The following is a 19,268-nucleotide window of genomic DNA, read 5'->3' on the forward strand; positions in this document are numbered from 1 at the left end:
TTCAATAGTTTAAATAACATTTTATTCTGTCCATATGCTGTCCTTCACAATGATGACTGAATCATACATTTCATGTGTAAAAAAACAACAACATGTTTTTAAATGTTTCAAACTCTTAGATCTGAGCACACCCCATTCAGTTTTAAGCAGCCTCATCGACTGTCTCCTTGGCAACAAGGAAAGCCCTATCCTGTTGTCTAGGCAACCACATCACAACTGGTAAGTGGGAGTTTATTATTCGTGGAATGAGTTCTCCAAGGAGACATCCTTTACAGTTTTTAGAACTGATTGTTTTGTCTGGCTGGTTATTATGACCAGTATAAAGTCTGTTTATCGGAGTATGATGCTAGAAGCTGAATTTGTTCTTCTGATTTGTATACATATAAAATAAAAAAACGTAAAGGACACAACCAGGATTAATTTGTATAATGACCAGGTAAAGATGTATACACCTGAAAAAAACTGATTGGTTTCAATTACAGCTTGAAACAAATCTACATTTTTAGAAATGAGCTTGATATCAAGCAGATTTTCACATAGCAGTATACAGAATTCTAGTAATACCTTGGAACCCTTGGGACCTCTGATATTCATAATAAAATCATTTTGTGGCATCATAATTATTATTTAGCGATGAGTTAAGAAGAGTGTTCAGTGTTATATCATTTCAGCAGGAAGATCCTGAAGATCCATGTCCATGAACATTTATTATGGGTGAATAAACTAATGTTTTATGATCTTCATTCTCTGGTTGGATGTAAACAACTCTGTAGCCAAATTTATTTGCCCTGCTGTTTGATTCTGAAGTTCTGCTTTGGTCTGTGGTCTCTTCTGGATGTGCTGCAGTCCAGAAGCTCACTTAGCCATGTCCTCAGCTACAGCCTTCCCGATCTTATCCTTCAGATAGGACACTCGCTGCCAATCAGTCTTCAACTCTAGCCACTCGAAGTATGGAACCTGAAGAGAGACGCAGAGGTCACGTGTGGCCTGGGAAATGTTTCACATGGTCCAATTCTGACATTTGCCTTATCATTATATAGGGCTGCACAATTAATTGAATATTGATCGCGATTACGATTTTGACTGCCCACGATTAAATGAACATGATCGACTGCGATATTGACGTGTAAAGTTCGTCCTCCGCTCATAGAAAACTCCGCTGCAGATCAAATCAAGCGCTTCCTAAACTTACAGCCAATCAGATAGAGTGGCGCAGGGATGACGTCTTTTTGTAAATGCCAAATCCAGAAATGGAGTTAGCATTTTAGCGCTCGAGCTGCCAATTTCACTGCGAGTTCCAGCGCTTGCGCAAGGGTAAATCATGATGTTACATGGCACTACAGAGGTTGTCGGGGACATTAAACCTCATCACGCCGAACAGGAAAAAACTTTGCAGATAAACTCAGGGCTCTACAGTATGACCGTTTCAATCGCATTTGCAACTGAACAGTACTTTGTGCGACTGAATAAATATTTATTCACACCGGTGTGAGTGACCTCTTCGGAGTTATACAATACAATCGGAATAAAAACTACAGGAAGTCCAAAATGCATCTACAAATATAGATAAAAAATAGATATTATAATAACGTCATAAAATATAAATAAAATGAGAAATTAAATAATGTTAATTACTATGGGTTGCATTTAATATCAATTTGACATTAAGCTTAGTTCACTATTTCCTTAGAAAGCTATTAGCCTTTTACCTAATATGGATCATGCTTGTGTTAGTCTACTTTTAATTAGGACTATTTATTGTTTAAGATATTTAAAAATAAATATTTTATGCTTGTTTATTTATCAATTAACCAACAGTATTTCTCATTGCTATTATTTTAATTCAATTAACAGTGACCATGCGCAGAGCTTAAACAAAAAGATTGGTATCTGGATCGGTTTCAGTCGTAAAAATCCCTAATGAACACCATTAAAATAAAGCGCTTTGCATCTGACGGGTAAATGAACTCACCCAATCACATCCTATATGACATTATTCAGATATATACACAATTTACTCAGAGCTGTTCGAGAACTGACTCCAGTCCAGAACCATGACAGCGGAAAATGTCTAATCGTGTAGCTTTAAATATATTTAAGAGGAGCAGACTTCAAACACCGAACATTGATGTTTATTGTATTTGTTTACAAGGTGGAACAGGTTAACGTTTGTTTTTTTAAAATACAGTCTGTAAAATTAACTGAAAATATTACATTTAGTTTATCAGAAGGTAAATTAATTTGTCATGGCTCACAATATGTTCCTAAATTCTGTCATAATTGACCAGCTCAAGTTTTCTCATGCCTACTTGTGTGTTAAATTGTGGCACATTAATGTTACCATCTCTCTAAAAAAAATAAAAATAATAATAAAATAAAAAAAACTTCAACTGTCCTAAATTTTTGTAATTAGGTTCACAAGTGCTCCTAAAAGAAAATCTCTAGCGTCTCTCCTCCTGTAAACACTGTTATTGCCTTTTCTGCATATGCCTGAATTGGTTTCATTTGGTTGCATATTGTTATATTTGATCACATATTTTCATTTGGTTGATGGCATTTTTATTTTTACTTATCCTATATTTTGGGTAAATTTTATTTATATTTTGCTTCTACAAGATCATGAAATTTAAGTATCAGTCTAATTTGATGCAAAGATTTGTACATTAGCAGGAATGTAGCACATCATGGAGGTGAAAGCAGCGGTCTGTTTATTTAAATGTGAAAGTGCAATAAAAATATGTTGTCCCTAAAATCAATGAATAATCATGAAAAATAATCTAGATCTCAATATTAATCAAAATAATCGGGATTATCATTTTGGCCATAATCGTGCAGCCCTATCATTATATGGTCTGTCTGAATATTTGATTCTGATTGGCTGGAAGGTGTGAGTTTAAACAGTTGAATGCACAGGTAGTTCCAGTCAGTTTTATTACCGTTCTAAATTAATGTGCTGCCTATAAATGACTGTAACCATAGTAACATACAGTTACAGTTGCACAGTTAAACTCACAGCTTCATTATTAGTAGAGATCCAGCACAGACACAGGTAAATTACACATACACAATCTCTTGCTCTCTCTTTAATAACAAATTATTATAATTCATTCAAATAAATGTAATCTTATAACACTACTGTTTATGATTTAGTGTGGGCAGAATTCTAGATCTAATAACCTCGTATATAAAATAACTAACAAAAATTAACCATTACTTTTATCCTTTCAGTCACATTTTGCACTGCAAACAGGAGAATATAAGCAGGATAATCCACAGCTAGGTGTGCATTACACGATTTTGATGCACAGTGCAGAGGCAACCACCCTCCGCTTCTTTTCCTCCACGCTGTGCATCAAAATCGTGTAATGCACACCTAGCTGTGGATTATCCCTTACAAAATCTACACATCCTCCTGAATCAAAATATGTTTCTATTTTGCACATATCTCAACCAGAAGTAAAGTTCTAGCATTTTAGAAAAAGCAAAAAAGGAGAAAATTGCATTTAAAGATTTCATTCCAATTCCATTGAAATATGCCTCACCTACCTCTACCTTTATAACCAAATCTATTTATATGAACCCCCCCCCAAAAAAAAACAAAACAAAACAAAACAAAACAAAACAAACAAACAAACACATCACTGCCAAATTTGAAAGAATTATATGGTTTACTCCCAAGCCTCGTCGTCATCTCCACACTTCCGTGAGGAAATAATTGCTGATGAATTCAGCCGGTTCTGTTGACCATTTCCTGTTTATATTGTCATTTATTGTAACAAAACTGTGTTTGTAAGCATGCTTCACCATTTTGCAGAAGCATCACAGACATTTTGAGGGCCGATATCTGGTTACAGGTAGCTTGTGGCTATGGCGTGTAGCTATCCACAAACATGATCAAAGAAAAATCACACTTGGCTAACAAGGTTCTAGATAACTGATTGCATTAACCACTGCATTTGTTATACTGGCTCACGTCAGTCCAAAATTTCACACAGGTGTTCGATTGGGTTGATATCTCATGACTGTGAGGGCCAAAGCATAAGATTTAAATCATTTTCATACCCATCAACCCATTCAGTGAGCCCTCATGCTCTGTGAATGGGTACGGTCTTATCCTCAGGATATGAATGTTTCATCGTAGGATAAAGGTGATCAGACCGAAGAACTTTGTATTGATTTGCAGCGACCCTTCTCTCTACGCAAACAAGTGGAAATAAGCCATGCCAGCTAAAATTAATTGCTCCCTCAGCATAACAATCCTGCCAGGGTTTCCTTTAATTCATCACCAGTCTGTATTTATCCAAGCATATCATTATACAATCATGGGAAAAAGAAAGTACACCCTCTTTCAATTCTATGTTTTTACAATATATGGCCAAAAGTTTTTAGTCCCCAATTTTGCTTTTATAATAACCTCCACTCTTCTGTCAAGGCACTCCACTATTTTTTTTCTTTTATGAACATTTGCAAAAACAATTGTAGAAGTTATTTAATTTACCTGTACTGCTACAGTGTTACATAGCAATTATTGGTGTCCTCTTTGAAAATGTGAACTAAGCAGACACCACAATTAAATCTGCATGTACAGTAAGATTGGTATCCCTAGATTAAATGCTAAGAAGCACTGAAATGCAAGAAAAGTGAAGCATTGAGAAGTTTGCAAATATAGAAAACTAAAAGGAAAAACAAACAGCCTGTCCAATCCATACCTGGAACTATTTTGCTCACTTTTATTTCAAGCTATAATACTGACTAATCATTTTTCAGTCTGAACAAATAGAAGAACCAGCCAAGTCAATCCAGTTCTAACAGGATTATCCTAAATGCTGCAGAGAGAGAGAGAGAGAGAGAGAGAGAGAGAGAGAGAGAGAGAGAGAGAGAGAGAAAGAGAGAGACTCAATCCTGTTCTGCAGCTCTGTGCTATTGATGCTATTTTTAAACCTAGCATGGGACAATCTGCTATGCCAGATGCTGCAGAGCGAACGTTGCTAATCCATGTTAGCCGTGGCTGACAGCAATGTCAAGTACAGAGAAATATATGAAAATCAGTGATATAAAATCAGTAATATACGAAAAGCATGCCTTGAGCAACATGACACACACAGTAACATGGTAGCACATGTTAGTTGTCTGTATATGTAAAACACCTGGTATTGTATCTAATCTAAAATGTACAGAATGGCTTCAAATAATTAGCATGCTAAAAGCTACAGATTCTTTTTTTTTCCGCCCCTGTAAAGTAATATCTTCATGTAACCACGATGATATATGACGTGCATACAGATTCTCCTATGCTTTTGTATTCATGTGTGCAGTTTTGTAGATTTTGCCATGTTTGAAAGAACACCTTGAAAGTAGGGGGATGTAATGGATGTATACGCTATTTGGACCTAGCATAAGTTAACTGGTCCCTGGGAGCATAAGGTAACTGCTAACTAGCCTCTAAAAAGCAGTCCGTGTGATCGCAGAAATTAACGCAAAAAAATCAAGGAAACTCCGCAATACTCACTGAAGCTTGCAATTTTTCAAAATTACTGCAGATTTTATGCATATTTGGGCCAAGACGCATCATCTGATGTCAACCCAATGCGCATTTAGTCAAAGCCCTCTTTGATTCACGTGTTGAATATGAGCACAGCTAAAAAGGTCTCATCACTTATAAAGACTGTTCAAAAATAGTTTGTGCAACTGCAATTTCACCAATTCAGAGTAGTTTTCCACAAACAACCCCACAAAACTCTGCAAATTCACGTATTGTTCTCCTCCCTCATGTTTTGCTGCTTTTTTTGTTCTTTCCATCTTTCCCTCTCTCACTTCGTGACCTACCTCCACTACCAGAAACCCGGCCAGCTGCAGGTGGCGCTTCTGCATGGCGAAGCGGCCCAGGAGATCTTTGCTCCTGGAGGTAAAATGAGGGAACTCCCAAGCCATGAAAGCCAACCTAAACAAAACACACAGACGAAAAATATAACACGATGACTATGATGAATCTTTTGGGCATAAATAACTATAATTTTAACGAATACAATAGGCAGAAAGGCTCAGACAGACAGGCAGACAGTCTGCCACACTCAGAACCAACCAGACACACAGACAGATTCAAGCAGACATCCAGATAGACAGAAAAAGACAGACCAACAGACAGACAGACATACAAATAGAAAGAAAAAGACACACAGACAAACAGGCAGACAGAGAGACACATACAGACCAAAACAGAGAGACAAATAAAGATATACAAGTACATAGAAAGACAGACAGGCAGTCAGACAGACATACAGACAAGCTGAGAAAAACACAGACACACACACACACACACACACACACACAGGCTGTCCATAACAGTTTTTTTTGTATACTAGCCAAACACAGGCTGGTACATAAAAACACAGGTAATATTGCACAGTTCATAGAAAAACCAATGCATTTGCAGTGTAATTCATTTCATCTACATATATAGATATTCTACACACGATTATTATCTTGGAAATGTATTTAACACTTTTTAGCATCTTCATTGTTTAAATGTAGTCAAGGTTAACATTAGGATCAGGATTTTTTTTTTACCCTTACCTTCGTGCTCCCTGAGGTAAGCGCTCTGTGCCGCCCCCTCCAGGTAAATGTGGTGCCTCCAGGTTCTCCAGGTCTATGGGCTTATTCTCTGAATCCACCACCATTTCTGCATCTAAATAGTGGCAGATCAAAACGAATCAATTATAAATAAATACACCATAATCTGGCTCTTCGTATGCTTCACTGTTAAATCTTCCAAAATTTGCTACAGCACAGAGTGACAGTTAACACAAGCACACCTATATTCCACCCATACATCGTGCTGATGTCTTTGCGCAGGGCTTTGGTGCGATTTTCGGTGAGGATCTGGAGGGCTTTGTGTAGGGTGCTCTGAACGGGTGTTAGGCTGGGCTTGTCGTGCTTTTCAAGGACTGCTGGAAGGGGCACAGTGTTTTGGATGCCAGATTCTAGCTGTCCCGAGGCAGCAATATGAAGCACCTTCAGTGTGTAGTTCTCTGCACGAGCACCACTGCCACCTTGTGGTGAAGAAATAGAGAAATTCGTTATACTTAGTGATAGGACATGCAAAACTGACATGACTGTTTGAATAATTGACTGATTATGAAGTCTGAACAGGTGGAGCTGGGGAAAAAAAAAAGACTTCACTGCAAAAAATCCCGCAACAGGTATCTGCTGACATCATGCGGCTAGATGAAACAGCAAGTAAAGGCAAACTGCACAGATTTATGTACACATACACTTTAATAGGAACACATGTACCCCTCCCTCATCAACAAGGCATTTCCACTGACAGAACTGATGCTCAACGTTTTGTTTCTTCAAATCCTTCTGTGTAAACTCTAGAGACTGTTGTGTGTGAAAATCCCTGTAGCTCACCAGTTTCTGAAATACTCAAACCAGATTGTCTTGTAAGAATATCCATGCTGAGATCACATCTTGCCTCATTCTGATGTTTGTTGTGACCATTAACTGAATTAACTGAAGGCTAGTGAGTGTGTCTTTCACTTGAATTTACCAAATATATTTACCATAAATATTTACATACATACATACATACATACATACATACATACATACATACATGTTTAAAAATATATATAAATATATCTGAAACAATATCAAGATATTTTGGAAAATATAAAAAAAAATTGTGTTGCATATTTGACGTTTCAAGTTCTAGGGAAAAGGTGCAAATTTTTAAAAAATGTTTCTATGATACCAAACTTCTGTGTTTATTTTGCTCACTCATTTATTTTTTGACTCTAATCCAGCAGGAGCATATGGTTTTGATAAACATTTGAACAGAACAATCAATATCATCTTGTGATGTCTTAGGACTGCTGCTTTAAAATGAAACAAGAGAAAAGAGTAGTATAAGATAGTGAATGTCACAAATTATTCATACATTCCATCATTGCGTACTTCATGACCCTCCCAAGATCAATATTAACCTAATTAGAAAGCAAATAAATCACAGATTTAGGTTCCCTGGAACTGTATGTTCTGTTATTCAGTCGCTCTCACCTGTAACTTTGCTCTGAAACTCAGGATTTGTAACAGCTGCAATAAACTCGGGTTTGGCCTGCTGGAACACGCAGAGAGCCCAAACTACATCAGTCAGTACAAAAGGTTCCAAGCTCTGCCAGGAACTTTCCAAAGCTTCATGAACCTACACACACACACACACACACACACACACACACACACACACACACACACACACACACACACGACAAATAAAATAAAATTGGTTGTTAATAATCAACCAATAACACTTAGTATAATTTACTTAATCTCACATCCCACTTCTGATTGGTTACCTTCATGAAAAATGGCTCCTTGTTACTGGGCTGGAAGTTGAGCTTGGCGAAGGACATGAGGAGGTTACACATCTGTAACGTGCTGTACTTTTCACTGTTTTTCACGAAGTGCTAAATGGTAGCAAGAAGGACAATGTATTTTTAAAATCTACATGTTGACATGTACTATTGTCATTTACGAATACACTCTTTCACAACAGTGCTGTCGGAATTCTCTAATCTGATTGGTCATAAGCTGTTGATTCATTTCAATAATGTTTTCCTTGAGAACTTTAGTAAGCTCCTTCACCATGATTGCTACTTGTGGCATAATCTTTTCCCTATGAATTACAGCATCTTAAATAATGACACCAGGTGCCATCTGCACGATTTTATTTTTTTGCAGCACGTATCTAATATCATGTATCTATTATCATGCATCATGTATCTAATATCTTGTATATGGCAACTCTAATTTAAATCACACAGTTTTACTATATTATATTATATTATATTATATTAAAGTGCTCCTCGTATTGTTTCTATAGTAACATCTCATTCACTAGCGGATACCCCACATAATCCAAGTTTAGTAATAAATTAATTAAAAACGGTCATTCAATATACAATGTTTTTAAATTTTATTTATGGACATATATTGAGTCTCCAGTGTCAGTGCTCTGTGAAGTTTTTTCCGCTATGGGAGAGTCTTCAGGACAGATGACTTTGCATTTCTGGTTTCTCTGTAACATGAAAAGCTGGGTGTTTTTTTTTCTCTCTTGTCTTATTAACTTCAAGAGAGACAGAAAATAAAAATAGAGGCTGGTGAGGAAACGACTGTTTATAGCTTCTATAAGCCAAGTTATAGCAGGAGCTAAAGTGTTTTGCAGACATTCCACAACATCAAATGTAATTATAAAAGTTTAAAAAGCGTGATGTGTCATTAATCATTGGCATACTGCTGTGGTATAAGAGGAAGAAAACACTTTGGGAAGTGCTGTTTTTGGAAAATAATACATTCTGGGGCGGTAACATCTCTTCTTTGTGTCTGGCTGCATCACACCACCCTGCCTTTGATTATTTTCCTATAACAGCACACCTCATCCTGTCTTAACTTTGGCATCAAAGAACAAGGTGTCTAGAATAACTATTTAATGTGTTATTATTTAAGTTACATAGGCTTATGGTCAAAAGTAGCTACATTCCATGTGAAAAATGCAGACCTGGCAACACTGTCTATGCTGCCAACTAAATATAATCAAGGCATCTTTCACTGTAATGTGTTTCTCAGCCTAAACAGCAGGTCTGCCATGCTTTTTTAGACTTCACTCATCCGGTAAACAGAACAGATGAATGTTTTGGCATTTTACTGAACAGTTGCTCCTTTGTATATTGTAATATATCAAACACCCAATTACTAGAACATATCTAATATGTAGATTGGTTGAATGAATAGGGTTTAAACCTGGGTAAATCCCTCGAACAAAGGCAGGTGGAGCCACTTCAGGAAGGCTAGAGACTTTGAACAGCGCATGACATCAGTGGAGCTCATCTCTGGTAATCTGGGCAAAAGCTCAGCAGCCATTCTCTGGCACACTTGAGTCTGGTGGAAATGCAGCTTACCTGCAGGAGTGAAAATCAGAAGAGCAACTGTTGACTTTGAATCTGAACAACCTTGAAAGCATCTGAAACAAAACTGCGTGGTAATATCATACAAGATGTATGCAGGTGCACACATGGTTAAATGTCTCACTGCTGTTACAGTGCTTTGCGTTAGTATTCACCCCCCACTCCACATTTTGTAGAGTTACAAACTGGAACTTCTCATCACTCTGCGAACACCATCCCCACAGTGAAGTATGGTGTTGGCAGCATCCATGGGGATGTTTTCAGCAGCAAGGTATGGGAAACTGGTCTGGGTTGAAGGCAGGTTGGACAGAGTAAAGTGCAGGGCAAACCTGTTTTAGTGTGCAAGAGGCCCAGACCTCAAGCCAATTGAGAATCTATGACAATCTGTGTCTGTGACAGAAACTACAGTTATATGACTTAGCAGGTTAGGTTTTCTCTAACTCATGGAAGACTGTAAAATGCTTCTAAAAGCTGTTTGGAAACAAGCTACTTGCTAAAAAACAAGCCGCTGACTAAAACATAAGTACATTTTATTAACTGACCATATGCAAACACAATGTCCAGCAGCAGTGGTGTACTGAGTTCAGAAGATGGTTTCTGGTGCAGGTGGTAGGACAGAGCACGCAAGAGTGGCACCGATCGGCGGCCCTGCAATGCCACGGCTAACGTCGCCCTGCGGATGTCCTCGCTGCTGAACTTCTCAGCCAACTCCAGGGCCTGGTGCAGACAGATGAGAAGGTAGCATTAGATATTCAGGACCCATACTGGATGGTAAGCTCACATAATTTGGTTTCCACTGCTTTGACTGACTACTACTACTAGGAATTTTAGCTTTTATGGCTACAAGGATCAAGACATCCAATATGGTCATTGATTCAGGGTGAATTGTGTTCAAATGGTAAACAAACAGACCTAATTATATACCGTAATATTACTGAAAATGTATTTCATATTGTGAGAAGAAAGACCTCACGCTTGCAGGGCAGTACTGGCGAGTCTCTTCTATGGAAAGTAGCTAAGATTTGCCCAAAATGTTGCTTGAATTTTCTTGAAAGAAAAAAAAAAAAGAAAAAAAAATGTGCTAAGGGGACTGAAAAGTGGACCGGAGAGGTCTATGAAAAATAAAAGAGTCAATCGCAGGAGGAGGGGGAGGGGCTGCAGAGGGGTGTCATATTTTAAGTGAAAGGACCGTATTTGTGTTCTATCGAAAATAAATACTTTAAAGTTATTTAGCGATTTTGTATATGTATGTGTGTGTGTGTGTATATATATATATAATAAAATAATTCAAGCACTTTTTAAGCACAACTAGATAAAAATATCTATTTTCAAAGTTTTCCAGCACTTAAATTTCAGAACACCACATTCAAGCACTTCAAGCACCTTGTACGAACCCTGTGTGTATATATATATATATATATATATCTATCTCTCTGCTCTGGCCTTCAGAACAGCAAAAACAGAACTTCAAAAACATGCCATGCTGAAATGTGCGCTTGTTTGCTGCGTCAGCCTGAAGATGGTCCATGTGGAAAATGAATATGTGCTTTGACAACATCCCCCAAAATTTTACCACAAAACAAATTCTAGTATGTCAGTGGACAGGCTGACTCAATGCTAACGGCACAAATAAGAAAACAAGTTGTGGCTGAATTTATATTTCAGAAATGTTTGGATTCCTAAGCTCCCAGCTGAGTGTATAAGCTTACATTATACAACTGTCACATATGCATGTGGATTCATGTCCATGTTTATGTTGGACAGAATACAAAACACTCTAAGACTGTAGTAAAAGATATTACTGTTGATCAGCTGAGTTATTTGTAGACGGTTGTAGCTCTGAGTATCAGTACAGTATAAAAAGCAGTGTTCACATTTTTATTATTGACATTAAAGAGAATGTGGAGAGAATGTAGCGGTGATTTTTTTTTGTTTTTTTACCCCCACACCTGTGCCAACCAGCAGTAGAACACCGGTGTCACCACTACTTCATAAATAGTAGCACCGCCATTTTTTAATCGACTAAAGAGATCGTTGTCCTGCCTTTTTTTCTACTGTCGCACAAGACCAAGGTTTACAAATTCATAAGTCAAAGCTGACCTAGATAAGCTGACCAAAGATGACCTAAATTGCCTTGAGAAAGCAGAAAAGTGTAGTTTTCACTATGTCTCTGGTAACACCATGTAACACTAATCATACTAAAGCAATGTAACATTGTAATATTGTTAATATTGGATACAGATGAAATATTTTTGGTTGTGACCTACCTGAACCATCACTAGTAGCAGTTTTAGTAGCACTTTTATCATCATTCTTTGAAATGGTTGTGTCCAGAAGGGACAGCTGCTGAGGAGACCTGCACACTTACTATTACTAAAACTGCTAATCTGCCCAATTCACACCACGTACCGCCATCACGTGATGCATGACTTAATGGAACGTACAATTTGTGTGAATATTAAACTGATAAATTACATATAGATTAACATTGGCCACGTGTGTGTGTGTTTACCTTATCTTCCAGCTTTTCCATGAGCGGAGGGGAGAGTCTTGCGGCTCGGGTCATAAGCATGGTGACTGTACGTGGGTCATTCAGCTCTGTCCAGCGCAGCTCCAGTTGCTTCAGCACAGACGTCAGTAGCTCATCTCCCTGTCTGTCATACACACGCACACAACTAACCGTACTGCAACATACTTATACAAACTGTAAATATCCACATCCAAACAGTTAGTAATAGGCATGAATAATCGATTCATTTTATATAACCACCTCTAATTTTGATCCGTCAGATGAGAAACAATAACGCCAAACACCGATTACTCTACACATGCACCAAACACTTTATCCAGAAAAGGCATGACTGAGCCCAGATCAATCGGATACACTAAGCCTTAAATTGTAATACACGATGAATGTGTTTTTTAAAAAAAATCACTGGATTTATTAAATAACTTTCTGCAGAAGTTACTGTGAATATACAACAGTGTCAAAGTCCACTTCTGGAGGGAGGCACTGCAGCACAGCTTAGTGGTTTTACAGATGGTATAATCCTCACAGCTGGATGTATTACCAAAAGTATTACTATAAGGATTCAAGTCATAGCAGGAATGCTTGATATCTAAAAAACTTGCATCCTACTGTTATAGCCGATTAAAATACATGGTTTAAGACTGGCCTGACTGTCTTAACCAAACATTTTATGGATCATTCAAACAAACACAATGATTTAGTAGTTAATACTGCTTAGGAGTAGTTAGTGGGCTCATTTACATACGGCAAAGGCCAATATTTCAACATGGTTTAACAAACGATATATTGTGCATCCCTGATTCAAACACTCCATCAACAGAATCAGAATCAGATGTGTGATTTAGTAACCATCCCCATTCACACCTTTATGTTCAAAAGACATGTCGATAGAGCCACAGGAAAATATATCAATATTAAGACTTGTATTACGCTAGTGCTTTACTTAATATTCGTGTTTACCCCTGACTCTTCCAGCCTGACGCCCAGTCCGCCAGAGAGGAAAGGTGGCGGTAGTTGAAGCGTCGGAGCCTCCACAGTGCCTCCGTCTGGAGAGAACTCATCACTGCAGCGGTGGAAGGGACACCAAGAATGGAGAGAGCACGCAAGACAGAAACCAGTGTGCCATTCCAGACACCGTTCACCTAAAACAAACACACAAACAAAAAAGACGCCACTCCATTTTACAACTACAGTGACTGGAAAGCCCATGCTATAAACACTTTTATGCTCCAACACGGCTAACGAAGAGCTTAATAGTGACATGACGAGTGAGTTAGAGCAGGAAACATACACATGTTTATAGGAGATCCCCAGGTCATGACATGGTTATTTTTTTTGAGAAGACCTTGAAACTGTAAGGCGATTTCTGTAATCTGTAAGTGGATTTTATATTTTATTTTATGGGGACGGGATTACTGATTACAAATGGCTGCCATCAGCCAATCAGATTTCAGTAGGCATTTCACAGGGTTAGCACTGAGCTACCATCATGAAATCTATAGCCTCTTTTTTGTCCTATGTAACTTGACAAGGACTGTTCACTAGAGCTGCTATATGTGAAGGTGCTTGGACCCTGCAGATCACCACTTACAGCTACATATTCACCTGTCTTATTTCTATCTTTTAAAAAATCCTGATGTTCTTTCACTTTGCCAAGTAAAGCACACTGAATTGCCACTGAATTGTGTGTGAAATTCGATATACTGTATAAATACTTGCTGTCTAGCACCTTATAATTCTATAATTATAATTCTAAAACCTCTATAATTCTATAAAGTCTCAATTTACAGATATAGCATATTATAGATATGGGGCAAGAACAGAAACAACAGTGTGTAACCTGACTGAATGCAGTTTGAGGTTTTATTTCATTTATTTTTTTTTTTATCACGTCATCCCATATAAAAATATCTTCGAATGCCTGAGCGATCTATAAAATGTCTTCCTAAATGAATATCTGAATCCCATGATGTGGACGGAAGTGAAACAGCTTTAGCATTCACACACTGTTGCTTTAATGCGCATCTCTCTGTACCATCACTTACCTGAGAGTTCAAAGCCTCTAGCAGATCCGCACAGCGAGGGTCCTGAAGGATATTCGCCCTGTCGATATCTTTCTTTTCCACTGCTAATCGGCTCAGTTGGACCAGACACATGCCCGCTTGATTAGCAGAGCCGCCTTGTTCCGCCCACAAAGACAACACTTCCTGTGGTGTGGTCGCTTTCTCGACACGAATATCCAGTTCTGTGCGTGTAAATGTGATGTTTGGCTCATCTGCCTGCACTGGACCAGCAGCCAGACTCACGTGCCTGATGGAGGGCAGGATTAGGGACTGGGACCAGGGTGGATACTCTGTGAGTGGGTGAGTTGTGAGCGTATGAAGACGGCTGGCGGATGAAGAGGCCTGAGGGCATATGGCCAAAAGGCGAGTGCACCGGCTCAAAAACCTGCTGGCCATCTTCAGTGATGCAACTGAGTGACTAGAAATCAAGATTTGGCATCCACATATTGGCCGAGCAGCTCTAACAGGAAGTTGATGATAGACAGATAGAATGAGATGAAGATTGAGATGTAGAAAGACAGAAAATTAAATAAACAAGTCAAGCCTGAGATATAAGGCAGAAAAGGAAGTAAAAGCAAAAAAAACAAAACACATACAAGAAAAAAAACAGCTATACTAGAATAAAAGAATATTTTTATATACTTCTCCCAGAATACTGTTAAGATTACTTGGCATATTTATATACAAATCATTCAAGATCTGGATAAGATATTAAAACTTTAATTAAGGAATAAACCCAGATGAAGCTTGCTGTTATGGAAAATTTATTCACACTGAGGTGGCGTGATACAAAGAGGACTTACTGTTACCACCCCGATGCTGATTATTTTCCAAGAACAGTGTGTCCTGAAGTTATTTATTCCTCTAATAGGTCAACAAATTAAACAGTCTGGTAGTGCCTCCATTACAACAAAGTCAGAATTCTTCCTTACTGAGAAGCTATTTATTCGTCAGTTCAAAATCTATAATATCATTTTAATAAACATAATAAATATATAATAAACTCTATGGGCAGTGGTGGCTCAGAGGTTAAAGGCTCTGGGTTACTGATCAGAAGGTCAGGAGTTCAAGCCCCAGCTACCACTGTTGGGTCCTTGGGCAAGGCCCTTAACCCTCAATTGCTCAGTTGTATAAAAGAGATAAGGGCATTTACCTAATGCCATAAATGTACCCTATGCTATAAGTAAAACAATGCCATGTTCACCTGCAGTGTCTTGCTTTAACAATCAGGAAGTTTGTGTAAATGACAGTGTAATTTTTTAAAAAATTTTTAATCAGAAGGCAATAGGATGGGTTTTTTTTTTTTGCAAACAATAGGATATTTTGCCAGCTTTGTCGGTTGATTGATGCCATTCTTTCAACCATTAGAATTGTGTGTTGTGTAAAAAGTGTTGTAACATCCACCCAACAAGTTCCTGTTATCACTTACGTTATAGAATGTTTTTCTCTTGCTTTAATGACATTTTTTTTCCAGCTTGTCATGTTACCGAGAAACTAAACTCCTGTCCCGAAGACCCTGAAATGACTGTTACAAAGTGCTGACGCTGGAGATTCCTTCCATGAGTGTTAACTATCTCCATTACAGAAAGCATCACCAGATCAATGCTTTATTTTATTATTGTTTTTAATATATATGTGAATGTATTCATACAAATGCAATTCCAATATGGTTGGAATAATCATTGAAAGAATATCAACTGGCAAAGCTAGCAAAATATCTACTGTTTTAACTCTTGTGCATCCTTATGGACATTTTTGTCATTCATTATTAAAAAAAAAAACATTTTGTCTGTGTTAATGCAAACAGCATAAACGTTTGCAAAAGGTGTGCATTTCTATTGGAATTTAATATTTCATCCTCATTTGCTTTCATAAATCTATTTTAAACTAGGTACACGAAAATAGTTACACTCAGGACCTTAAGGACAAAAATGACCCCATTGAAACCCATTCAAACGGCAACATTTATGTATGCAAATAATATATGAATGCATCAAAAATAATGTTGTTAATCACTGACATATCAAAGACAGTAATAATCAAAGGAAACAAAATCTATGGCATTATGTAAACAAACCAGCATTTAAAGTGTTACAATTCTGAAAATAAATGAATGTTTGGTAATTATGATTAGAACTGATGCTGGTAAAAAAAATAAAAATAAATCGACGTCAGTGAAAATGGAAAAATTATTAATATATAATCTTTTTGACAGTTTTTGGACATGGACATTTTTGTGTAACTTTTTTTAATCGACGTACAAGTGTTTAAAAAAAATCAATGCATTCAGATGAAAAAAACTTTACACAAACTTCCTGAATATTAATGCAAGAGACTGTAGGTAAACATGACATTTCTATTTATTTATTAATAGTATACATGATAGAGTTTACTGTTTCCCTACAGGGATAACAGAAACGCTTTTAACATGCGGTATTAAAATTATATTACAGGTTTTGAACAGACGAATAAATAGCTTCTCAATAAGGAAGAATTCTGACCTTGCCGCAGTAGTGACGCTACCGGACTTTAACTGTCAACTAACAAGATTTTTTCAACCTCCAATGCAGTTATTGCTCTCTACCTACAAAACAGACTTTGAACAATAATTATAAACCATGAGCATATCTTACCTTGTCAATTTCTGTGTCAAAATTTCAGACCCGGCGACATTCACATGGAATTAGCATTGGAAGGCGCGGAATATTGTCGTAACCCTGTTGCGTAAGTATGACGTCATTGTTGCGCGACAGTTGTTCACTCTTCAGTTCGCGTTGTTTTGATAAACCTGTCCGTTTACTCATACATAAAAAAAAAAACGTTTTACAGTACATTCACGTCCGAAATTGCCGTGTTCTTGTGTTAATGTAGTAGATTTTATATACACTTAAGACGTACCTGCTTTTATTTTGAAATTAAATTTGCTACCGGATGTGCAAGCCGAGAAGTTCACATTGGTCCACATGCTAGCATTTGCGATACACTTCCCCACACCCGTATTCCCCCAAACCCCGCCTCTTCTTTAAAACGCCTTTTCGATTGGTTACACTTATTATCAGCTTGTAACTAGCCAATCTTGACAAAGGACCCCGGATAGTACCAGCCAATCCTGGTGTAGAATTCTGGATCTGCATCAATATGATTGTGAAAAAAAGGCAGGGCGCATAAATCCCATGCCTTTTTCAATTTCGAAGCTGTATGTGCGCATCTGCGCTATAAATAATATCAAATAAAAGGTTTTTTTTTGTATCACAGAGTTGCTGTCATCGTAACACAACGATGGGAGGACAAGCAAAGTCTAAAAGGAAAGGCAAGCCTAAAAGAAAAGAGAACCGCAGAGGTAACTGTCTAGTTATTAAACTAAGTTACTGATGTAACTGTAGTCATAGAGACTGTTGTTGAATTCCACATGGCTTCCTGATGAATGTATAGAAGATATTCCATAAAAAATCAGGGATAAAAGCTGTCACAAATTCATCATGTTATTGCTGTATTTCACAATATATCACAGAGCTTAGACTAGACATTATTTTGAGACTGACTTATATGTATCTATAGCAGAGGGTTTCTATAGTGGCAATTAGTAGAAATGATAGCTCTGCTATTTAAAAAAATTACAATGCTCTACTGTTAATACATCAATCCATCAATCAACAGGAAGGTAACTTTCTTTTTTACAGATTAAAATTGAGCATAACAGATCAATATAAAATACATCAAGACATTTAAGTTTACATATTGTGAAGAGGGAAATACACCCTATAGATCTGTTATATTTACACATGTAACAATGCTTTTATGAAACACTGTGTGTAAGAGAATTGTTGAGGCACTCTGCACTCACTGTGTCTAATGAGAGGATTGGGCTTGTGCGTTGCACTGCAGCATCTCAACTACATGGTGTCCTAAAAGTCTCCATGCATACAGGACTATGTTTGCCAGCACCACGTCGGTTATGCCTTCATCAGATGTTCGTGGACGTCCACTTCTCAGTTGGTCTGCAACACTTCCAGTCTTTTTGAATTTGTTAATAAGTTTGGCAGCAGTTTTGTGTGTGATGTGCTTAGGCCTGAGCGGTATATCGATATAATATTGATATTGTGATATATGATTACGCAATACAGTTTTCTGAGATATCGTTGGTATGGTGTATGTATTTTTTTTAACGTTTCAAATAATTACAAATTAAATGGTAGTGAATGGATGCCGTTCATTTGAAGTAATAAAAAAAACTTAATCTTCTTTGTAGGCTTTAATTAAATGTATCGTGAAACTTATTTTTGTTTATTTTGCTACTGTTTTGTAGACAGTTTGTTAGCTAAATATATAGATATTTTTGTCATATCACCCAGCCCTAGATGTTCTTGCATGTTTCCTGTAAAGTCCATTGCAACCTTGCAACAGCTTCCTGGTCCAGCCATGAGAATGATTTCAATACGTTCTTCTTTTGTCAAAGGCATTCTTAAAGTCTATCTGGAGGGGGTATATATATATATATATATATATATATATATATATATATATATATATATATATATATATATATATATATATATATATATATATAAGTATGAAAGATTCTGGAAGACATTTTGCTAAAAAGTGTTCATTTCCCCTATGTATGGAGACTTTTGGGACATCCTGTAGATAGCTACTTTGATTTGAGGCATTGAACCCTGCATCTCGAGTGCTAGCAAACAGTTGTGTTTGCTA

At 37.3% G+C, this 19,268-nt stretch overlaps 2 protein-coding genes across 2 annotated transcripts in view; one reads left to right on the forward strand and one right to left on the reverse strand.

The window, feature by feature from the left end:
- tbrg4 (transforming growth factor beta regulator 4) lies at window positions 1-17,348 on the reverse strand. The gene is made up of 12 exons (XM_017453231.3): window positions 17,189-17,348; window positions 14,538-15,015; window positions 13,453-13,634; window positions 12,475-12,616; window positions 10,505-10,679; window positions 9,799-9,956; window positions 8,355-8,465; window positions 8,059-8,203; window positions 6,813-7,049; window positions 6,574-6,685; window positions 5,827-5,941; window positions 1-957 (listed from the first exon to the last, which is right to left on the reverse strand). The coding sequence occupies exons 2-12, from the start codon at window positions 14,949-14,951 to the stop codon at window positions 856-858; spliced, it is 1,893 nt and encodes a 630-aa protein (XP_017308720.1). The 5' UTR covers window positions 14,952-15,015; window positions 17,189-17,348; the 3' UTR covers window positions 1-855.
- Window positions 17,349-17,709: 361 nt separating this feature from the next.
- si:dkey-12j5.1 (uncharacterized) overlaps window positions 17,710-19,268 on the forward strand; it is an 84,346-nt gene continuing 82,787 nt past the window's right edge. Inside the window, exon 1 of the mRNA XM_017453232.3 lies at window positions 17,710-17,895. Within this exon, the coding sequence (XP_017308721.1) occupies window positions 17,835-17,895 (61 nt within the window). The 5' untranslated portion in view covers window positions 17,710-17,834. The remainder of the gene's footprint in view (window positions 17,896-19,268) is intronic.

The sequence above is a fragment of the Ictalurus punctatus genome, chromosome 23, assembly GCF_001660625.3.
Source record: "Ictalurus punctatus breed USDA103 chromosome 23, Coco_2.0, whole genome shotgun sequence".
In the NCBI taxonomy this organism is placed as follows: Eukaryota; Metazoa; Chordata; class Actinopteri; order Siluriformes; family Ictaluridae; genus Ictalurus; species Ictalurus punctatus.